This window comes from Geotrypetes seraphini, chromosome 3, assembly GCF_902459505.1.
Source record: "Geotrypetes seraphini chromosome 3, aGeoSer1.1, whole genome shotgun sequence".
In the NCBI taxonomy this organism is placed as follows: Eukaryota; Metazoa; Chordata; class Amphibia; order Gymnophiona; family Dermophiidae; genus Geotrypetes; species Geotrypetes seraphini.
Window position 1 is genome coordinate 157,397,751 of NC_047086.1, and position 24,513 is coordinate 157,422,263.

General features: G+C 46.0%; 1 protein-coding gene across 2 annotated transcripts in view; it reads right to left on the reverse strand.

Annotated features, from left to right (window-relative positions):
* The window catches only part of ARFGEF3 (ARFGEF family member 3), a 216,440-nt gene that overhangs the window by 34,118 nt on the left and 157,809 nt on the right, over positions 1 to 24,513 (reverse strand). For both annotated transcript variants that reach the window (XM_033938199.1, XM_033938198.1), the window contains 2 exons: positions 22,380 to 22,508; positions 9,461 to 9,637 (listed from right to left, as the gene is read on the reverse strand). In XM_033938199.1, the coding sequence (XP_033794090.1) occupies positions 9,461 to 9,637; positions 22,380 to 22,508 (306 nt within the window). The remainder of the gene's footprint in view (positions 1 to 9,460; positions 9,638 to 22,379; positions 22,509 to 24,513) is intronic.

The window sequence follows — 24,513 nt, forward strand, 5'->3', positions numbered from 1 at the left end:
GAATTATACCATTGATGACTGGTCTTCTGAAAGTCCCAAAAATACTTTTGTCCATTATAATTGATAAGTGAGGATTATTTAAACTGTGTTAACTGAAGACCTTTTACATGATTGAAGTTCATAGATTAGATAATTAACCTTATCAAAATTACTGAGCTCTGGAATAATTTTCCTGTCCAGTTGCGCGATCTGGGCTTTCTCCATTCATTCCGTAAACATCTGAAAACTTGGCTTTTTTCAAAATTGTGATCTTCGTTTTCTTCTATATTATCCCTATTGTATTTTTTAAAAAACATTTACTGTAAACCGTGTCGAGTTCTATTCTTATAGAGAAGATGCAGTATATAAGCCTAAGGTTTAGTTTAGTTTATCACAAGGAGAGAAGGTAACACAGGTGCTGGACTGGAGCATCACCGTACTTTTAAGCTGACTGACATAACACATTGCAGAGCCAGTGCAGATACACAGTTCCAACTGATATATGCCTTTTTGCCCCCAACCCTCTTTTAGGTACCTTGGACAGCAAAACTGCATGTGAGCTGCTTCTGCATATTTTGACGAAGTGTGCTACCTTCTCTCCTTATGGTAAGGTTAAACGCCTAATGTATGAACTTCAATCATGTAAAGCATCTTCAATTAACACAATTCAAATAATCTTCACCTACTTATCAATTATAATTTTCAAAATGGAAGTATTTCAAATTCCTTGGTGCTTGCTCTATGTATCACTGTGTAGTAAGAGACAGTAGATGCCAACTTCTTCAGAGACAAGCAGGGGAAATGCAGCCCCACTTGCTGGTGAAGTCCTCTGACTGAGCCTACAAGTCGGTGCTCTCCCCAGATTCAGTAGAATTTTTTTTTTTCTACTGAGCATGTGCAGAATGCCTTGCCTCTGGGAGCCCTCCATTACTTGTTGGTTATGTCACTAGCTTAGAAAAATATCTGGCAAGAGGGGATGGTGGGCGAGCAAGTGTGGCTGCATAAGAACATAAGAAGTTGCCTCCGCTGAGGCAGACCATAGGTCCATCCTGCCCAGCGGTCCGCTCCCGCGGCGGCCCATCAGGCCCATCGCCTGAGTAGTGGTCTATACCTATCTATACCCTTCAATCCCTTTTTCTTCTAGGAATCTATCCAAACTTTCTTTGAAACCATTTAATGTTTTCTTGTCTACAACAGCCTCTGGAAGCACGTTCCATGTATCCACCACCCTCTGAGTGAAAAAGAACTTCCTAGCGTTTGTTCTAAACCTGTCCCCTTTCAATTTCTCCGAGTGCCCCCTTGTACATGTGGTGGTCCTTAATTTGAAAAATCTGTCCCTGTCTACTTTTTCTATGCCCTTCAGGATCTTGAAGGTTTCTATCATGTCTCCTCTAAGTCTCCGCTTTTCAAGTGAGAAAAGTCCCAACCGCTTCAACCTGTCGGTATATGGGAGATTTTCCATTCCCTTTATCAGTTTAGTTGCTCTTCTCTGTACTCCCTCAAGTACTGCCATGTCCTTCTTGAGGTACGGCGACCAGTACTGGACACAGTACTCCAGATGCGGCCGCACCATTGCATGATGACTTCCTTCGTCCTGGTCGTAATACCCTTCTTAATGATACCCAACATTCTGTTAGCTTTCTTTGAGGCTGTAGCGCACTGCGCTGATGCCTTCAGTGTTGCGTCTACCATCACTCCCAGGTCTCTCTCCAGGTTACTGACCCCTAGCGGTGTTCCCCCCATTCTGTATGTGAACATCGGGTTCTTTTTCCCCACGTCCATGACCTTGCATTTCCCTACGTTGAAGCTCATTTGCCATTTTTCGGCCCACTTTTCCAGCTGCGTTAGATCCTTTTGGAGATTTTCGCAGTCTCCCCTGGTTTGAGCCCTGCTGTATAGTTTGGTGTCATCTGCAAATTTAATAACCTCACACTTGGTTCCCGCCTCTAGGTCGTTTATGTAGATATTGAACAGGAGCGGTCCCAGCACCGACCCCTGCGGAACTCCGCTCGTGACCCCTTTCCAGTCTGAGTAATGGCCCTTTACGCCAACCCTCTGTTCCCTGTTCGCCAGCCAGTTTTTGATCCATCGGTGGATCACCCCTTGTACCCCGTGGTTCCATATCTTCTTAAGCAGCCTTTCGTGTGGTACCTTGTCGAAGGCTTTTTGGAAGTCTATGGAGAACACCTGTTACAGGTAAGCAACTTTGCTTTCTCCAGAGACAAGCAGGGGAAATGCAGCCCTATTTGCTGGTGAGTCCCTAGCTTGACACTGAAGATGGTGGAGTTATAGAACCTATAGTGCAAATAAATTTTTGGAGGACTGATTGTCCAAACTGCATAGCATGTGCTGAACTTTGATCCAAACAAAAGCACTTAGTGAAAATATGTACATAGGACCAAGTTGCTGCTCTGTCTTGTTGTGAGTTGGAATGTCTATAATTACGGAATATTCAAGTGATCTGCCCACTGGCAAAGTATATACCATCAAATCATGATGCATACTTTTCTTCTAGTCTGTGTTTAATAGGAGATAAGAGGCTATATGTATATACTAATGCTTAAAATATGGGAAACAAGGTTCTGGATGTGTAGGATGCAATGGAAGAGGCTGAGTTGGATTTAGGGGTGATCACAGGGTTTACGAAGAACCATGACTGGGATATAGTTATACTAGGCCAGGGGCTAGGCAATTCCGGTCCTTGAGAGCCAAAGCCAGGTCAGGTTTGCAGGATCTCCACCATGAATATGTATGAGGTGGATTTGCATGCACTGCCTCCTTGAGATGCAAATCTATCTCATGCATATTTATTGTGGAGATCCTGAAAACCTGACCTGGATCCAGCTCTCGAGGACTGGAATTACCTACCCCTGTACTAGGCTATATGTTCAGGTAAGAAGAAAAGTAGGGGGAGTGGCATTATATGATAAAGATCATATTAAAGACATATAATTGCAGGATCTGCCAGGTAAGGAAGAGGCACTGTGGGTCAAACTGGAAAGAGAATGGAAGATGTATTTACAGAAATTTAATAGTAGACATTCAGAATATAGCTGTAAAAGGGGAAGTATTACTAATAAGTGATTTTATCATAACAGATGTTAATTGGGGTATCCCTATTGTGGGGTCTTTTAGAAGTAGGGAAATCCTGGATTCTCTAGAAGGAGAACTGTTCCAGCACTTGGTAATGGAACCCACATGAGATAGGAGCCATACTGGACTTAGTGCTTACAAACAGGGAAAGTGTTTCTGATGTTACAATGGGTGATCATCTGGCATCCAGTGATGACCGCATGGTGTGGTTTAATATTAAAACAGGTGTAGAGAGGAATTATTCAAAAGTAAAAGTTCTAGACTTTAAAAAAACTAACGTTGTTCATATAGGGGCTTGTGTCAAGGAATTGTTGACTAGATGGAACCATCTGGAAGAAGTAGGAAAGCAGTGGGCAAAACTGAAAGGAGCTATTGTATGAAAAGTAAGTAAGAGGAAAAGAAGGCTGCTCTGGTTCTCAAAAGTAGTAGCTGAGAAGGTAAAGAAAGAGAGGTCAGCTTTCATAAACTACAAAAAAATCGCAGAAAGAGGAAGACAAGCAAAAATATCTGAAAAAGTTAAGACAGGCTGGTCAAGTAGTCAGTAAAGCAAAGATGCAAATGGAAGACAAAGTAGCCGACACAGTAAAACTGGGGGATAAGACTTTTTTTTAGATATATTATTGTTAGGAAGAAGTGCAAAAGTGGCATTATGAGACTCAAAGGTGAAGGGGAGAAATATGTAGAAGCTGATAAATATGGTGTCAGGTCAAAAAGCGTGCCGGGACAAAGGCGCGCGCAGACAATTGAGCGCAGCGTGGAGGCACACGCCGAAGAAAATTACTGTTTTTAGGGGCTCCGACGGGGGGGGAGTGTGGGAGGAACCCCCCACTTTACTTAATACAGATTGCGCCGCGTTGTGGGGGGTTGTAACCCCCCACATTTTACTGAAAACTTCACTTTTTCCCTGTTTCCCTGCAGCCGCGATCTGTATTAAGTAAAGTGGGGGGGGGGCTCCCCAACAAAACCCCCGTCGGAGCCCCTAAAAACAGTAATTTTCTTCGGTGCGCGCCTCCATCTTGCGTTCAGTTGTCGGCGCGCGCCTTTGTCTTCCGCGATTATGTCTATGAACCGATAAAGATAAGTCTGAATTTCTTAACTAATATTTCTGTTCTGTGTTCACAGCTCAAGCATCAGGAGGGGACCGCAGAAGACAAAAGGCAAATAGGGATGAAGGAGTGGTAGACTCTGATCGATTTTCAGAGGATTGTGTTTGAGGAACTAACTAAACTAGAGAATGACACGGGGAAAAAACCTGTCCCCGTCACTGCACCGTCCCCAGCCCACCATCCTCTGCACCGCCCCCTCACCGCCGTTCCCTTCACCGCCCCATCACCGCCATCCCTTTCACCGCCCCGTCACCGCCACTGCCATCCCATTCACTGCCCTGTCACCGTCCCTGTCTAGCACCCATCTTCTTCCCTCCGCTCCCCCATAGTCTGGCATCTGTCTTCTTCCCTTCCAGCGTCTTCTCCCCACTCTGCCTTCCACATTTCCTTTCAGGGTCTGTTCCTCTCTACCCTCTTTCAATGTCTCTTCTATTCCTTTCCACCACCACCCTTCCCTCCCTCCTTTACCATCTGTTCCTTTCTACCACCCTTCTTTCATATCTTCTATCAGTCCCCCCACCATCACTAGCAGTCTCTCTTCTCCCTTACCATGAGCAAATAGAACTTCTGAAAATTGTATTGCTGAGGCATTATTTCTAGTACGCCTTTTTCTCCAGATGGATAATGACATCAATTTTATAATTCTTACTGTCTGCTCTGATTTCATTCACAATTTGGTTTGTGTTTTGTACCTGAGGATTCCATGAGGCATTTAACCTTTTCCTGTCTCTTCTCTGATTTCAAGTTGATTCCTTCAATAATGGAGTCTCAAGGCAGTAGCAGTTTTCTATTTTGGGCTCTTTTGACATTGTTTAAGGGATTTCTTGTACATTTGGTGCTGGTCTTCTTTGATGAGGTCACTTCAGAATCTATTTCCAAGGAAGAGAAACTTTTTCCCTTTCACCCCCTCCTTCCTTGTGTGAGCCGGAACACGCGGTCCCCGCAAGCAAGTAATTTTATATCATTTTCATTCTATTCATTCATAGAAATTAAAGTCTAGATAATGCCAGTCACATAACAAAACATGATTTTACAAAAATAATTCCCTGCACAGTCAAGCCTGCAAGGATTACTAGATGTCTTTCAGCAGCTCCCCTCTTTATTTCTGCCTTTCTTTCTCTCTCCCTCTAGCCCCCCTCTTTATTTCTGCCTTTCTTTCTCTCTTCCCCTGGCCTCCCTCTTTATTTCTCTCTCCCCATGGCCCTCCTCTTTCTTTCTGCCTTTCTTTCTCTCCCTCTTGACCCCCTCTTTATTTCTGCCTTTCTTTCTCTCTCCCCCTGGCTCCCCCTCTTTATTTTTTCCTTTCTTTCTCTCCCCCTAGCCCTCACAAAGCCATCATGCCAATTTCTCCACTTCCACGATTCTTTCCCTACCCTCACCCCCAAGCCAGCAGCCGATTTCTCCCTGCTCCTTCCCCGATGTCCTGAACTTCATCGGACAGCAGCAGCATTCACAATTCACTGCTGTTGCCCACTTCAGGCTTTCCTCTCTGTCGGGTCCTGTCTTCATGAAAACAGGAAGTAGGCAGGACCCGGCAGAGAACAAGGCCTGAAGCCGGCAACAGCAGCGAATTGTAAACGCTGCTGCTGCCCGAAGAAGGTAATGGAGCACGAGGCAGACCGCTTCTCCCCCCTCCCAGCCGAACCCCCACTGACCCTCCTATCTCCCCTCCTCCGTGAACCTTTCCGACCCTCCCAGCGAGAGCAACAAACCTCCTTCGCGGCTTTCTCCTCCCTCTGCCGCGTCACTGATGACGTCATCAGTGATGCGGCAGAGGGAGGAGAAAGCCGATGCTACTGGAGGGAGGTTTGCTGCTTTCGCTGGGAGGGTCGGAAAGGTTCACTTGGGGGGGAGAGATAGGAGGGTCAGCGGGGGTTCGGCTGGGAGGGGGAAAAGCGGTCTGCCTCGGTGCTCCAAGGCCTGGCGCCATTACCTTTTTTGCCCCTTCCGCCCCCCCCTTGGTACGCTACTGCTCTCCAGCTCTCCTTAGTTTGCTGGTTTTCTTTTTCGGCGACCGGCACGCTTTCAAAGAGCCGCGCACACGCTGCTGCTCAAAGTTCAATCTTCTGCAACTTCCTATTTCCGGTTGGGTCAGAGCAGAAGATTGAATACTGAGCAGCCGCACGTGCGCGGCTCTTTTGAAAGCGTTCCGGTCGCCGAAAAAGAAAGCCGGCAAACTAAGGTGAGGTGGAGAGAGGAAGCTGGTTAAACGATCGAGCGGGTGGGCGGGTGGGGGCTGCGGGGACCGCACGATCCTTTATGCCTCACTGCGGTGACAAGACCATTCACCGCTCCACGGGGCGGTGATGGCCTTGTCCCCGTCCCCGCAGAGGCTGCTAATTTTCATTCCCCGTTTTTGGCGGGTTACCCGCGGCTAAACGCAGTAGCCGCGGGTAAACCGCCACCGTGTCATTCTCTAAACTAAACTAAAGGTGGACAAAGTGATGGAGCTGGATGGTGTACATCCGAGGGTACTGAAGGAACTTAGGGAAGTTCTGGCAGCTCCGCTTACTGACCTTTCAATGCATCTCTAGACTCGGGTGTGGTACCAAAAGACTGGAGAAGAGCAGATGACTAAGCAGTTTTACATTCAGATACTCAATTTTTTTTACCTATTTGTCCTGGCAGGCTCACAATCTACCTAGTGTACCTTGGGCAAAGGAGGACTAAGTGACTTCTTGCCTAGGGTCACAAGGAGCAGTGCTGGGCTTGAACCTACAACCTCAGAGTGCTGAGGCTTAGCTCTAACCACTAGAACACTCCTTCCTAGCCACAAAAGTGGAAATAAGAAAGAAGTAGGAAACTAAAGGCAAGTAAATCTGACTTCTGTGATAAGTAAATTAATGGAAACACTTTTAAAACAGAGAATAGTGATGTTTCTAGCATTCAATGAATTACAGCAGTGTTTCTCAACTCGGTCCTGAAGTACCCCCTTGCCAGTCAAGTTTTCAGGATAGCCACAATGAATATGCATAAACTTGATTTGCATACACTGCCCCCCCATTATATGCAAATTTTCTTTCATGCATATTCATTGTGGCTATCCTGAAAACCTGACTGGCAAGGGGGTAATCCAGGACCGAGTTGAGAAACATTTAATTACAGGATCCGAGGCAACATGGATTCACTAGAAGTAGGTCTTGTCAGACAAAACTGATCAATTTCTTCTATTGGAGGACCAGAGAATTGGATAGAGGAAGTGTGCTAGATGTGGTATATTTAGATTTTAACAAAACCTCTGACAGGGTTTTACAAAGACTTTTAATAATTAAACTGAGTGCCCTCAGTATGGCCCCCCCAAATGACAGACTGGATCAGGAATTGGTTGAGTGGAAGGTGACAGAGGGTAGTGGTCAATGGAGATCATTCTGAGGAAAGGGATGTTACCAGTGGTGTGCCTCAAGGTTTGGTTATTGGGCCTGGCCTTTTAAACATTTTTGTAAGTGATATTGCTGAAGGACTGTTGGGTAAGATTTGCCTCTTTGCAGATGATACTAAAATCTGCAAAAGGGCAGACACTCCTGATGGTGTGAATTAAATGAGGAATGACCTAGCGAAGCTTGAAGAATGGTCTGAAATTTGGCAGCTAAGAAATGCAAGTTCATGTACTTGGGCTGCAAAAACCAGAGGGAATGGTACAGTTTAGGGAGTGAAGAACTTCTGTGAATGAAAGATGAGTAGAACTTGGGTGTGTTAGTATGTGATGATCTTAAGGTGGCCAACAGTGAAAATTAGAAGGATGCTAGGATGCATAGGGAGAGGAATGGCCAGTAGGAAAAGGAGATATTGATGCTCCTGTATGAGACCTTAGTGAGACCTCATTTGGAATATTGTGTACAATTCTGAAGACCGCATCTTTAAAAAGATATAAGTAGAATGGAGTCAGTCCACAGGAAGGCTACTAAAATGGTCAGTGGTCTTTATCATAAGAATTATGGGGACACACAAAGATCTCAATATGTATACTTTGGAGGAAAGGTGGGACTGGGGAGATATAAGAGATGTTTAAATACCTACATGGCATAAATGCGCATGAGGCAAGTCTCTTTCATTTGAAAGGAAGCTCCAAAATGAGAGTGCATAGGATGAAGTTAAGAGATGACAGACTCAGGAGTAATCTAAGGAAATGCGTTTTTACAAAAAGGGTGGTAGATGCATGGAAGTCTCCTGGTAAGAGTGGTAGAGATAAAGACTGTGTCTGAATTCAAGAAAGCGTGGGACAGGCATGTGGCACTTCAGGGAGAGGAGAAGATAGTGGATGCTGTGGATGGGCAGACTAGATGCGTCATTTGGCCTTCATCTGCCATCATGTTTCTATGCAGTTGTGTGACTACAATTCTGCTTTTTACATGCCTTTTTGTCAATTACAACTGGACAGCTCCTTACACAATTACCCTACATATGCACATATCAAACAGATAATTTTATAAACACCTATTTCTACATATAAAGAAACGGCTTGTCCTCCCTGTGCCTGATCTGTAAAAGAGAAACGCTGAGGTCATTGTTGAAAATCTAATTCAGTGACTTTGGCTATCATAGGTTCAGGTAATAAGAGGACATGATCCTGAGGGCATATTTAGGATGGCAGAGGAACATAACAGATGTAGACTACACTGTAAATTCTATGCAAACATTACGTTTTAAATATATGCCAATGCTACTTTGTACCCATAGCAATGAACAGAGCAAACCAACAAGGAAAATTTTGCTCTGAATGTTGGTGATAAATCTGTAGATAACATCTTTGTATTCAAAAGAAAACCCATGTCAGATCTATGCTAAAGTGCTCCAAGCCAGAAACATGCTTATCATATTTTTTTGCTCCATAAGATGCATTTCCCCCACCCCAAAAAAAAAAAAAGTGGGTGGAAATGTAGCGAATATTGCATCACAGACCGTGATGTGCAGTGTTCTCCCTAGCGTCTTTTAGACAGACGCTGCGCCCAACTAATAACCAGGGAAACTTATAGTATGTAAAGTACCTTTTTTTGCCTTTTTAAATCCTGGTGGTCCAGCGGTGTATTGGCAGAAGCGAGTTTTCCGTGTTCCTGCCCCGCTCTGAGCCCCTCCCTCACTGGACGGCTGCCTCAGATTTCATAGCCAGCGGCACACAAGGCAGGAGCAAGCTTTTCGAGCTCCAGCCTGGCTGCGTGCCGCTCCCTGAATGGCTGCCGTCAGTTCTCGCCATCATATTTTATGCTTCTGTGTTAAACTGTACAAACTGTATAACCAATTCTCCAAGAAGGTAATTTATTAAAACATTTCCAAATGACTCTTACCCGAGTGAATAAAGCTTTGAATATGTTCGACAACTAATTCACAGGACAAGCCAATGGCATGCTTGAAATTAGCAGATGCAACATCCCAATAGGAGTGATCTCCACGACTACGCTGGAGCCAAAGGGACATCACGGGCAAGAGAAGCTGCACAACAGCATAGATGGCAAACCCGGGACCTAAAGGGAAGGAATGCTGACAGTGAAACACTCCCCAACCACCTCCAGCACTATATAACAAACTCTGACAAAACATCAACAGCACCAAGCCATGCAAATCTGCAGACTAGCTTTAACAGTCACATAAACAGAATGTAATTGGAAGGAATTTCTGATGTTTAGCATTTTTATGCCAATCAGAGAAGGATCTGCCTTGATAATGAGGCTCTTAACACACCTTTGTAAACTTAAGTTCTGATGTGCACCAGCTGTGGATAGGATTACGTCAGCATTCTCTCATTTTTACGCTTTCCATGTCATCATTTCAAAGATTTTATGAATTTCTGGTTATGCTCAATTACGTTTACAAAATGTTGTATTTTTTCCAACCCATTGTAATGTTGGAAAGAAATGATATATCAAGGGTCAAAGATGTCTGTCAAGGGTCAAAACCAAATGAAGCAGAGCCAAATTTGGCTTTTGCATGGAGGTAAGAAGAGACAGGGGAAGGAGTAGAGAAAAAGACATATTGAGCATAAACATGGGACAAACTGGACTCAGGGTTGCAGAGAAATAATGTCCCCTCAAAAATGGTCTAATGTATTTTTGAGGGAGAGTTTAGTTTGGCAGATGCAGAACAGAGACACTGAAACACTGTGATTTGGAAGCTGTTCCAATTAAAGTGGCTCTTCTTTCTCTCACCTTCTGGTCAGAGGCAAACTCAGGGCTGATATACTGTAGATAGACACAAGAACATTTAAATGGTACTCCACCCCCAAGCCATTACTCTTATTGCTGGGCTGGCTCTTAGTAATAGAGAATGACACGGGGAAAAAATCTGTCCCTGTCACTGCACCGTCCCCAGCCCACCATCCTTTGCACCGCCCCGTCACCGCCGTTCCTTTCACCGCCCCGTCACCGTCATCCCTTTCACCGCCCCGTCACCGCCACTGCCATCCCATTCATCGCCCCGTCACCGTCCCCGTCTAGCACCCATCTTCTTCCCTCCGCTCCCCCATAGTCTGGCATCTGTCTTCTTCCCTTCCAGCGTCTTCTCCCCACTCTGACTTCCACATTTCCTTTCAGGGTCTGTTCCTCTCTACCCTCTTTCAATGTCTCTTCTATTCCTTTCCACCACCATCCTTCCCTCCCTCATTTACCATCTGTTCCTTTCTACCACCCTTCTTTCATATCTTCTATCAGTCCCCCCACCATCACTAGCAGTCTCTCTTCTCCCTTACCATGAGCAAATAGAACTTCTGAAAATTGTATTGCTGAGGCATTATTTCTAGTACGGTTTTTTTTCCAGATGGATAATGACATCAATTTTATAATTCTTACTGTCTGCTTTGATTTCATTCACAATTTGGTTTGTGTTTTGTACCTGAGGATTCCATGAGGCATTTAACCTTTTCCTGTCTCTTCTGTGATTTCAAGTTAATTCCTTCAATAATGGAGTCTCAAGGCAGTAGCAGTTTTCTATTTTGGGCTCTTTTGACATTGTTTAAGGGATTTCTTGTACATTTGGTGCTGGTCTTCTTTGATGAGGTCACTTCAGAATCTATTTCCAAGGAAGAGAAACTTTTTCCCTTTCATCCCCTCCTTCCTTGTGTGAGCCAGAACACGCGGTCCCCGCAAGCAAGTAATTTTATATCATTTTCATTCTATTCATTCATAGAAATTAAAGTCTAGATAATGCCAGTCACATAACAAAACATGATTTTACAAAAATAATTCCCTGCACAGTCAAGCCTGCAAGGATTACTAGATGTCTTTCAGCAGCTCCCCTCCCTCCCTCCCCCTTACCTTTGTGGCCAAGTCAAAATGATCTACCAACAATAAAATTTTAAAAACACAAAGCACGCTGTACGCAGAGAAAATGTTAATTATCATTTATATTCCGCGGGTTTTCAAAGAGGTCAAGGCAGATGACTTTATGCAATGTCACCTCAGTAACAACTATACAAAAATAGACAAATATTCCCCCTCCCTTTTTACTAAACTGCGATAGCGGTTTTTAGCGCAGGGAGCTGCGCTGAAAGCCCCACGCTGCTCTCGATGCTCATAGGCTCCCTGCGCTAAAAACCGCTATTGCGTTTTAGTAAAAGGGGGCCATAGTGCAAAATATAGACAGCAGATACAAATTCTCAAAACGGACACATTTTGATCACTAAGTTGAAAATAAAATCATTTTTCCTACCTTTTTGTCTGGTGATTTCATGAGTCTCTGGTCCTTCTTCTTTCTTCTCCTGCCCCCCCTCTTTCTTTCTCTCTCCCCCTGGCTCCCCTCTTTATTTCTGCCTTTCTTTCTCTCTCCCCCTGGCCCCCCTCTTTATTTCTGCCTTTCTTTCTCTCTCCCCCTGGTCTCCCTCTTTATTTCTCTCTCCCCCTGGCCCTCCTCTTTCTATCTACCTTTCTTTCTCTCCCCCTTGACCCCCTCTTTATTTCTGCCTTTCTTTCTCTCTCCCTCTGGCCCCCCTCTTTATTTCTGCCTTTATTTCTCTCTTCCCCTGGCCTCCCTCTTTCTCTCTCCCCCTGGCCCTCTTCTTTCTTTCTGCCTTTCTTTCTCTCCCTCTTGACCTCCTCTTTATTTCTGCCTTTCTTTCTCTCTCCCCCTAACCCCTCTTTATTTCTGCCTTTCTTTCTCTTTCCCCCTGCCCCCCCTCTTTATTTTTTCCTTTCTTTCTCTCCCCCTAGCCCCCACAAAGCCATCGTGCCAATTTCTCCACTTCCACGATTCTTTCCCTACCCTCACCCCCAAGCCAGCAGCCGATTTCTCCCTGCTCCTTCCCCGATGTCCTGATGTCCTGAACTTCATCGGGCAGCAGCAGCATTCACAATTCACTGCTGTTGCCCGCTTCAGGCCTTCCTCTCTGTCGGGTCCTGTCTTCATGAAAACAGGAAGTAGGCAGGACCCGGCAGAGAACAAGGCCTGAAGCCGGCAACAGCAGCGAATTGTAAACGCTGCTGCTGCCCGAAGAAGGTAATGGAGCACGAGGCAGACCGCTTCTCCCCCCTCCCAGCCGAACCCCCGCTGACCCTCCTATCTCCCCCCTCCGTGAACCTTTCCGACCCTCCCAGCGAGAGCAGCAAACCTCCTTCGCGGCTTTCTCCTCCCTCTGCCGCGTCACTGATGACGTCATCAGTGATGCAGCAGAGGGAGGAGAAAGCCGACGCTACTGGAGGGAGGTTTGCTGCTTTCGCTGGGAGGGTCGGAAAGGTTCACTTGGGGGGGAGAGATAGGAGGGTCAGCGGGGGTTCGGCTGGGAGGGGGGAGAAGCGGTCTGCCTCGGTGCTCCAAGGCCTGGCACCATTACCTTTTTCGCCCCTCCCGCCCCCCTCTTGGTACGCTACTGCTCTCCAGCTCTCCTTAGTTTGCCGGTTTTCTTTTTTGGCAACCGGCACGCTTTCAAAGAGCCGCGCATGCGCGGCTGCTCAAAGTTCAATCTTCTGCTCTGCTGCAACTTCCTGTTTCCGGTTGGGTCAGAGCAGAAGATTGAATACTGAGCAGCTGCGCATGCGCGGCTCTTTTGAAAGCGTTCCGGTCGCCGAAAAAGAAAGCCGGCAAACTAAGGTGAGGTGGAGAGAGGAAGCTGGTTAATCGATCGAGCCGGCGTGTGGGTGGGCGGGTGGGGGCTGCGGGAACCGCACGATCCTTTATGCCTCACTGCGATGACAAGACCATTCACCGCTCCACGGGGCGGTGATGGCCTTGTCCCCGTCCCCGCAGAGGCTGCTAATTTTCATTCCCCGTTTTTGGGGCCTTCTCTTTGAAACTTGTTGATGGGTGATGGAAGAGGTCAGAAGGAGGGGTGTGGGGGGATCCAGGTTTTGGGCAATCAGGGTTGTGGGGGTGGTCCAGACAGGAGGGAGTGGGCATCCCATCTGCCTTTCTTTTTTTTGTGGGAGGGATGGCCATCAGGACTTTTTTTTATGGGGACAAGTATTGAATGTGTGAAACACATGCACATCATCTGTGTGCATTTAAAAGAAAAAAAAAAGTCTTCCTGCCCCGAATAGCTGAGCGGCAGGAGGCTACTTCAGGGCTTCCCTGACAATCAGCTGTTTGAACTTCCCCTGCTGGCTCTGCGCATGTTTGAAAGTCACTTTTCCAATAACTGGATGGGGTGGGATTAAGACTGACCTCCATGAAATTAATTTGCATGCAAAGTTGGTTGAACATCAAATGCAGTTTTAAAATTGGACAATTTGTTGGACCCACAGGGACCCACCAAATTTTAGCAACGATTTTAGTGCATCCAGGCCTTGGTTAATGCTTTATGCTTTCTAACCCAAGGGAATGTTGGGGAATGTCCTTGTCTCTACAGTTAAGGGAGGGAATAGGTGCGGTCACCGATCGTGCTCCCTCCCTCCTTACTAACGATTGCCGTTGCCCCGTCCAAGCATCTCCCTCCCTCCTTACTAACGATCGCCGCCGTTGCTGCCGCTTGATCGCCGCTGTCGCCCCGTCCAAGCATCTCCCTTTCTCCCTCCCTTCCCCTTCCCTTCATGGCGGGCGATTGCTAAATTTCCTTCTTACGAGCAGTTGGAGCATTGAAGTTGCGTGCAGCTGCCGTAAAGATCATCTCTGATGCAACCGGAAGTTGCATCAGAGACGACCTTGCCTGCACCTACATGCAACTTCAACGTTCTGGCTGCTCATAGGAAGGAAATTTAGAAATCACCCGCCACGAAGCTATGGGGCAGAGAGGGAGAAAGGGAGGAAAGGTGGGATGGAGAGGAACAAACGCTGAAGGGAAATGGGGAAGGGAGAGGGAGGGAACATGGGGTGGAGAGGAACAGACGCTGAAGGGAAATGGGGAAGGGAGAGAAGGAGGGAAGATGGGGTGGAGAGGAACAGACGCTGAAGGGAAATGGGGAAGGGAGAGGAGGGAAGATGGGGTGGAGAGGAACAGACGCTGAAGGGAAATGGGAAGAGAGAGATTCCAGACTATGGGGGGTGAGCAGAGGGAGGAAGATGAGTGCCAGACAAATTGGGGGTGGGGGTGGAGGGAGAGATGGAAGGGAGAGGCACAGTAACAGAGAATATGGAAGAGACAGAGAAGGCAGACAGTGGATGGAAGGAAATGAATGAGATGAGGAAAGCAGAAACCAGACAGCAAAAGGTAGAAAAAAAAATTATATTTATTTTCTTTTTTTGCTTTAGGATAAAGTAGTATATTAGTTGTGTTGATAAACATTTATAAACAAAGCCCTGCCAGCTGAACATTTCCTTCTCCAGTTCAGCAGCCAGATTTATAAAATGACAATTGTACAGAATATTGTTTCTTTTTATACTTTAATAAAATAAGTTCAGTATAAAACAATTCGAGGCTTGTATGGATGGGATCAGATGGTCTGCGGGGAAGGGCAGGGACCGAGCTTGCGGGGACTGGACAGAGAGCGAGCTCACGGGGACAGGGACGAGCTCGCGGGGACGGGGCAGAGATGGGGGACAAAGTTTTTCCCCATGTCATTCTCTATTTGGCAATATAAGCCATAGGCAGTCTTACTGAATGCCCGTCCTCCCACCTGCAAACAGCATATCTGTAGTGCAGCATCAAAATCATAATTATGCAGTATGGCTAGGGAACCTTTGGGACAATGGGAAGTAAGGCTATTCTTGACATCGCAGGGAAGTAAATTAAAGATCAGAGAATAGCCAGGAGACATTATCTGTCCTTTATAGTATTGAAACCACAGATTTTTCCTTTTCTAAAAAATGCCTAATGACCTGGTCTTTCCATCTGATTGTGACCTATTCTCTGCCTAGGTCTGCAGCCCCAGGATAACCTGTACAGTTGTGCTGCCCGATTCAGGAAAAAAAAATTTGATTTGATTCAGACTATTGAATTGATTTTTCAATTCGATTTTCATTCCCAATTGGGTGTTTTTTTTACAAACATCCTGGTGGATTCATTTTATAGTCTCTTCACCCCCTTTGCCTTCTCCTAACCACACTGGCGCTGTGGTGTAAACAAAACAAAAAAGACTTTTCCTCTCTCTGTTAAATCCTAGCTCTTGTTTGTGGTCTAACACCAACTCTGGCAGGATACACGTTTCAAATCTGACATATTGTAATCACAAAACAGAAAATAACATTAGTTTTTCTACCTTTTGTTGTCTGGTCATTATTTAAATCTTGTTGGTCCCAGGCTCTGGATGTCTTCTGATAACTTGCATACCAGGGTCTCCTTCTTTCTTCTTTCTCTGTGCTAACCATCCACTGTTCATCTCTGTCCTCCCCTTCCGTTTCCCTTCCCTCCCCCGGAGGTCTGGCATCTTTCCTTTTTTCATCTCCATCCACAGATCCACCTTTTCTCAACTACCCTTTCATCCAGCATCTCTCCCTCCTTTCCCACCACCCCAGGGTCCACCGTCTCTACCTTTCTTTTCCCAACTACCCTCCGATCCAGTATCTCTAGCCCCCTCCACACCATCCCTTGTGTCCAACTTCTCTCCCTTTCTGCTCCTTCCCTTCCTAAATCCCGTTGTCCACCATCTCTCTCCCTCTTCTCTGTTTTTAGATCCATTATTTCTTCCCCCAAAGGCCAGCGTATGCACGTCTCTTTGAACCCACCCCTTCCCTCCCTTCCTCCCTCCATGTACACCAGGGCACCCCTCCCCTGAAGGTCTGTCCCCACCCTGAAGGCCTGCACCCCACCCCGAAGGCCATCACCACCCTTGAAAGCCTGTGCCACAAACCCTGAAGGCCTGTCCCCCCCTTAAAGGCCTGCACCCCACCCCTGAAGGCCTGCCTGTCCCTCCTGAAGGCCTGTACCACCACCACTGAAGGACTGCACACCCCCCGGAAGGCCTGCGTGTTCCCCCTGACTACCGCGCATCCATTTACTTAATTTCAGCAGCGGAGCAGCCTGCAGAGAGGATCGCCGTTGCTAGCAATCTTTGCAAGCTGCCATAGGCCTTCAGAGCTGTTTCTTCTGCCACGATCCTGCCTCTGATGTCAGAGGAGGGGCAGGACTGCGACAGAGGGAAGACAACTCCAAAGGCCTATGGCAGCTTGCAAAAATCGCTAGCACCGGCGATCTTCTCTGCAGGCTGCTCCGCTGCTGAAATTAGGTAAATGGATGCGCTGGAGGCCAGGGGGGGAAGCTGGACACCAGCACTTCCCAACTGACCCTCCCCCCTTGCCCTCTAAAGCAGGAGTGGCAGCGGCCGGCCAGCAAGAGGCAGCGCTACTGCTCCTGCTTTAGGGGGCGACGGGGGAGGGTCAGTCACCGAATCAGGAGGCCAATTTTTTTGGGTTTTAAATTGATTTGAATCAATTCACCCGAAGTGAATTGGTGAATCAATTTGAATCGGGCAGCACTACTGTACAGTGTAACATCATGCTGGACTGCTTCTCTCACCAGGCCTGTTACTAGGAAAGAAAGCGTATAGCACAAGTGTTTTAGTGTACCTAATGTATGTGACAACCAATTCAGCACCAGTGATGCACGCCAAGCTGGGAGCAGGGAAAGGAGACTGCTGTAATTGGTTTGACAGATTACCCTAGCACAAACTGTGCTAGGGTAATCAGCAAACAGCTCTTTAGCCACTTGAGTGCAGCTCGCGGCTCGTCTAGAGCAGGGGTGTCCAACCTGCTTCCCTTCCCTTCTCACTGCCCTCCCCCAAGCCACCGCCATTGGGGAACAGGCTGCCGCCACCACCAGGGAGTAGGCTGCCACTGACGCGATCAGGGAACAGGTCGGCACCGAGTTCTGAGCTCTCCCTGCTTCCCTTCCCCGTGGGGCCGACCAACTCTCGCCACCAGACGTCAATTCTGATGTTGGAAAGGACGTTCTGGGCCAGCCAATCGCTGCCTGGCTGGCCCGGAACTTCCTCTCTGACATTAGAAATGAAGTTGGGTGATGAGAGTTGGTCGGCCCTGCGGGGAAGGGAAGCAGGAAGAGATCAGAACCCGGCGGTGGCCTGTTTCTCGATGGCGGCTGTCAGCCTAGAGGCCTATGGGAGATTATATCAATCTGGCTCTGGCATGGGAAGGCAGATAGACCCTTAGTGCAGGGAAACTGTTTTAAGTTTCTCTGATTGAATCATGACTAGCTAAAAGGTGTTAATGTCTGATTAAGAGGGTGCTTAGGACAATGGTTCACAGATCAAGCCAGAGACTTAATCCCATCACCATGCTTGCAGATGTCACACTCTCCTTTGTCAATTAAATTGACCATTATCTCAAACAGTTTGCAAGTTCTAAACAGAAAGATACTGGGAGATACAATATTTTCTCTAGTCAGAATAAGATTCCAAGGTATAAAAGCCTGCTCTCTGCTCTAACAAGCTATCTCTCTTTTTCTATGGAGCTATCAATCTCTCTCTTCTTCTATCAAGCTATCAGGAGAGGGGTCTTGGCCCTCTCTCTCTCTTTCTATCTAGCTATCTCTTGGCTCTTGGCTTGGCACTCTGGCTCTCCCTCTCTCTGTCTATCCTTCCCTTTATCTATGGAACACAAAGCTTAGACCATCCCCCTTTTCTCTTTCTCTCTGCCTTTCCCTGCAACTAGAGAGTTGCGCGGGGACAGAAATCCCACCCGTCCCCACCCGTCCCCGCCAAAGTCCCACCCGTCCCCACCCGTCCCCGTGAGGACTCCCACCCGTCCCCGCGAGGAATCCCTCCGTCCCCACCCGTCCCCGCGAGGAATCCCCTCCGTCCCCACCCGTCCCCGCGAGGAATCCCCTACGTCCCCGCCTGTCCCTATAAACTACAGAAATAGTTATTTCATTTAATTATGCTACTGAATTAAAGGCTCTGGTAGAAACCCATTTAAAAATAAGCAAAAAGACTTTATTAATTTGGAAATATTAATTGGGAAGAATACATACTTTGTAAACGGGTTTCTACCAGAGCCTCTAATGTTTATAAATTTTTATCAACACAACTAATATACTACTTTATCCTTAAGCAAAAAAAAAAAATAATAATAATTTTTTTCCTACCTTTATTGCCTGGTTTCTGCTTTCTTCATGTTCTCATTCAATTCCTTCCATCCACTGCCTCTCTTCTCTCTGTGTCTTCCATTTGCTCTGTTACTGTGCCTCTCCCTTTCTCCCCCCTCCCAAATTGGTCTGGCACCCATCTTCTTCCCTCCACTCCCCCCATAGTCTGGCACCTCTGTCTTCTTCCCTGCCAGCGTCTTCTTCCCATTCCCTCTTCCCCATTTCCTTTCAGTGTCCTTCTCCCCCACCATCTTTCCCATGTCCTGTCAGGCAGCATCCTTCTCCCCTCTCTGCCTTCCCCATGTCCTTTCAGCGGCCTTCTCCCCCCTCTGTCTTCCCCATGTCCTTTCAGTGGCATTCTCCACCCCTTTGTCTTCCCCAGTGCTTTCAGGGTCCTTCCCCCCCCCCTTTCTCCCGTTTACCCCATGTCCTTTCAGCGTTCTTTTCCACCCCTTTGTCTTCCCCAGTACTTTCAGCGGCCTTCTCCCCCCTTAAGCATCTTTTCTTCTCCACTCCACCTTTCCTCCCTCCCTGCCTCCACCTTTGTGGCGCTTTTGCACCCGACCGACAACAGAACAGGCCCGGTCGGACAAATCTCCCTGTCCTGTAGCCGCGAATCTAAATTACCTTCTTACAGCAGCTGGAGTAGTGAAGCTGCTGTAAGAGGTAATTTAGATTCGCGGCTACAGGGCAGGGAGATTTGTCGGCCGGGCCTGTTGTCGGTCGATCGGGGGACCTGACCGGCTGTGCACATTCTCCGGGGCGGACCGCCCCCTCCCCCCTCTTTCGTACGCCATTGCCTTCTTCCTACCTGCCCTGCCGCACACAGCCGACCGGAAGTCTTCCTGATGTCAGCGCTGACGTCGGAGGAAGGGAGGGCTTTGCTTAAGCCCTCCCTCCGACGTCAGCGCTGACATCGGGAAGATTTCCGTTCGGATGTGTGCTGCGACAGGGCAGGTAAGGAGAAGGAGACTACCCTCGCGGCTCGACCAACCCCGCTGCGATCCAACCCCGCAGGAACCCCGCGACCCTCGGAGGCGTCCCCACGGGATCCCCGCGACCCTCGGAGGCGTCCCCACGGGATCCCCGCGACCCTAGGGGGCGTCCCCACGGGATCCCCGTGACCCAAAGGGGGAACCCGCGGGATCCCCGCGGGTCCCGCGGGATTCCCATCATCCCCGTTCCCGTGCAGCTCTCTACCTGCAACTTCATGCTTCCTTCTGGATTCTGTAAGGCAGTGAGACTGCTTTGCTCTCTGCTTAAGTGTAATGCTCTCTGCTTAAGTGTAATGCTCTCTGCTTAATTGTAATGCTTATAAATATTACTTTTCTGTAAGACTATTTCTATAATATATTCTTTATATAATCACCCCTGGCTGTGCTTCTTATTTGATTCTATCCCTAATGAAACTTCTGTGAAGGTATTGAACTCGGGACCGCGGATTGTAAGGCCGTGTCAAACATAACCCCTCCAACCTAACATTGTGGGGGTGCGACCATCCTTACATTTTATTAAACTTACAGCGGCAGTGGCAGCCTATCCTCTGGCAGCAGTGGCAGCATGTTCCCCAATGGCGGTGGCTTGAGGGAGGGCAGGGAGAAAGAAAGGAGACTGGAGACAGACAGAAAAGAGGCATGGAGAAACAAAAAAAAGAAAGAAAGAAATGGGGCACGGAGAGAGAAAGACAGAAAGAAAGAGAGGGGGCATGGAGAAACAAAGAAAGAAAGAAATGGGGCATGGAAAGAGAGCGAGAAAGACAGACATAAAGAAAGAAAGGGGGTATGAATAGAGAAAGAAAGAAGGGGGCTGGGTGAAAGAAAGAAAAAGTTGGGGGAGGGAATGAGGTCTGGAGGAGAGGAAGCATACAGAAGGCTGAAAGAAGGGAAGAAATATTGGATGCATAGTCAGAAGAATAAAGTGCAACCAGAGACTGATGAAATTACCAAACAAAGGTAGGAAAAATGATTTTATTTTCAATTTAGTGATTGAAATGTGTCCATTTTGAGAATTTATATCTGCTGTTTATATTTTGCACTATGACCCCCTTTTTACTAAACTGTAACAGCGGTTTTTAACGCAGAGAGCCTATAAGCATTGAAAGTAGCGCAGGACATTCAGCGCAGCTCCCTGCGCTAAAAAACGTTATCGCGGTTTAGTAAAAAGGAGATATTGGTCTATTTTTGTATAGTTGTTATAGAGGTGATATTGCATAAAGTCATCTGTCTTGACCTCTTTGAAAACCCGCGGAATATAAATGATAATTAACATTTTCTCTGCGTACAGTGTGCTTTGTGTTTTTAAAAATGTTATTGTTAGTAGATCATTTTGACTTGGCCACGAAAGTAAGGGTGAGGGAGGGGAGCTGCTTAAAGACATCTAGTAATCCTTGCAGGCTTGACTGTGCAGGGAATTATTTTTGTAAAATCATGTTTTGTTATGTGACTGGCATTATTTAGACTTTAATTTCAATGAATGAATAGAATGAAAATGATATAAAATTGCTTGCTTGTTTTTATGTGCGTGCACTGAAGGGAAGTGGTGAGTGAGTGGGCTGAAGACGCTGAAGGGAAATGGGGAAGAGAGAGTGGGGAGAAGACGCTGATTTATAAATTGACAATTGTACAGAATATTGTTTCTTTTTAAACTTTAATATTATATAATATTAAAATTTGCCTCCGTCTCTGTGAGCTCGGTCCCCATCCCCGCAAACCACCAATAGTTTTAACTATTTGAGGCTTGTGTGGATGGAATCAGGTGGTTTGCGGGGATGGGGACCGAGCTCACGGGGACAGAGGCAAATTTTTTCCCCGTGTCATTCTCTAGGCTCTGCCACGAATCGATTTTGACAGTGAGCAGGGTGTCAGTCGGGTTGACGTAGCCGTCGTAGCACAAACGGGCACGGGATATGCCTCTCAAAAAAAATCTTAATCGTTGTACTGCTGATTTTGGCTCTTTTGACTAATGTGTTTGCCTACCACTGCCCTAGCATATACCTGTCAACTCATTCTCTTGTGACACTAGGATGCTGAATTGGGTGTTACATACATAGCATACACTAAAAATCATCCTAATACTGCCTTGTTGTTGCCAAAAACATTGCCAGCCCCTATTTTATGCATTTTTCACTCTAGTGGGCAGATGCATAAACAGACCTCTGTAACAAACCAAAGACAGTTACATAGGTAAGAATGAAAGGTAAATCTAGAGCATTCTACCCAAGTGAGACCTATATACAGCTTTCTCCATTGTACTATGCCTGAGAATGTTACATGGAATCTGAATATGTTTTTAAATTTGCACAATGGTATAAATAGCTTTGCATGTTCCACACAAATATGGTTATGAGCTGGTGGTAGTTCTCCAGGATTTTGATCAAGTACTAGGCCATGATTATTTTTCTATTTGGTAAGAAAAGTCCTTTCCATTTCTAGACCACAAATACCTTTCAGTTCATCGCGGTGTACAAAGAAACGAAGAGACTGTAAAAACAGTGACTTACAAAATTTGCAGAAAACAATTTGTAGTTAAAATAGCAAACTTTTTTAGTTATAAAATAATATTACCAGATTTTCAATTACCAATAAATTTGGTAAACAATGATGACTTCAATAATTTTCTGAATTGCAAATATGAAAATGACAACAATAGTATCTTACGAAATTCAATGTCCCAACTAGCAACCTGAAAAGAGATCAAACGATGTAAAAACTTCTTATAAATACATCCTCTTACCAGTGGAAAAGTAAAAATAGAAGTAATCCATAAAGGACGATTTGTATTAAAGAAACTAAATTGTGCCATTAAGTTACCAGGTACTTTGGTGACCTCCCTCAGCAATTCAAAGAGTAACTCCAGAGTAGGAGGCTGGTGCTGACGAGGACAGTTGGATATGGCGGCTGCCAGCTGTTCCAACAGAATAATCCACACTTCAATAAGACCTAGAGGAAGTGCAAACATATAGGAGTCAGTGATGTGGTGCGGTCAACTTGTTACCTGGAACAAGGTTCAGAGTTTACTTAGGGTTAGATGCTCAAACGTTTACTGTGCATGTAAGACTGGTTGTAGCTAGTCTAGCTTGCAAGTTAGTTTAGCCTTCGATGCACAAAAAGGTTCTTGGTGGCTTTTTCCAATCACTGCAGGAGCCATCGAGAATCCAATGCAAATGCATTACAAGAAGCTCATTAGTATTATAATGAGCACTCTGTGTAATGCACAGCGAAGAATGCCTACCTTAGTGTGCAAAATATTTCGGCAGTTCTAGAGGTTCTCTGGTAGGAGTAGTTTGCTTGAATTTTAAAAGTTTGCAAGCGTGGCCATGTACATGCTTTGTATGCATGTGAGTCCTGCACATAAGAGCTGTGCCCCATATCGCCATAGAAATAAAAGAGACTTCCAGAACTTGCTGAAGCAAAAAAAGGCTGGAGGAGGTTTTTTTTGTCCTTGCTGCTTACTTCTTTGGAGCTCCGGTGATCCCGGCCCTGCACTCTACTAGGCCCGAGCACTCTGGAATGGGATGATTCAGCTGGCCATTTCATTGTGTGAGGTGCTGGATCACAGAGAGGAGAGCGGGAGGACATAATTTTTGGGGTGGGTTGGGGCATTGCTCCCCCCCCCCAACACTGATATTGGATGATTCGTTGCGGCTAGTTCATCTTGCTGAAACTGGCACACTGAAAAGGCTGCGATGAATCGTCCTAGATCTGTGAACTCTACCGCTCAGCCCTTTAGCACAGGCCCAGTTCCTCCCCCCTTTTATTGCTGGCGTGCAACACAAACAGCATGTATGTAATTTGCACGCCATTTGCGTTGAGCACACGGTAGAGTAAAATTGCTCACACCGGGTTGATGCAGTTGCACCGGGTTGCTGGAGTTCTGTGCATCGGCCCCTTAGTGGCTTGCACCAAAATGGCTCCTCGACTTGACTGTTATGTAGTTTACATTACAAAAACAACTGCTTCTAGAAAAAAAAACCATAAAAGGAATGACGGTCACCAAACGGGGCCACCTACATTTTTGTCAGACATCTGTTCTGTGCTTTCAATTAGATAGCCTGTGTTATCTATGTCCCGTGATCAACCTTTTTCCTTACTCACTATCCTTTTTACATTCTGAGCACTGTGTGACTGAATGTGGAATTTGCAGGTATTAATTAGACATCCAGGGACTCTAGTCCTTTTTCTTTAGCATTCTCAGTGCAGCAAACTGAATGAACTATGTATGTATGTATTTATTTAAAAAAATTTTATTTCTCGTAACCATCTAACAGTTCAGAGCGAGTTACAATCAAGCATGCATAATTAAAATAATAGCACGAACGACACATAAAAACAAACCATCCCATAAACTATGTCAAAACAATAGAATTCTTTCTAACTCAGTCATTTACCATGATACATTTATAAAAAAAGCAAAGTATTTTCTTACATTATTCCGAACTCACCCACCTCCCAAGAAACATTTATGAAAAAGCAGAGTTTTAACCATTTTCCTAAAATGACAAACTAGTAGCACTCCTTATATTCAGTGGCAATGTATTTCACAATATTGCTCCCTGCATAGTTAATAAAGCATGCTGAATGCCTACTATCGTATCTTCAGACCGTAATGACCAAAGAGGATGATATATCTGCAGGAGAGAACTAAGCAGTGTTGGACATCTGACCTTCAACAGCTTAAAAATGAAACAAACTGTTTTAAAAACTGTTTTTGCTGTTATAGTTTTCAAATGCTGTTTTTCTGGCTGATCTGTTTTATGCTTACTCTGCTCCTGGTTGTATGTTCCCTTTGCAATTGTTAATAAAGATAATTGGGGGAAAAAAAAAAAAAAAGAGATCAATAATCTTCAAGCATTCAGTGTGCTGACATAACTGGTAAATAAATAAATAAACAAGGCCCCCTTTTATCAAGCTGCATAAGGGTTTTTAAAAAATCACAGATAGCTGC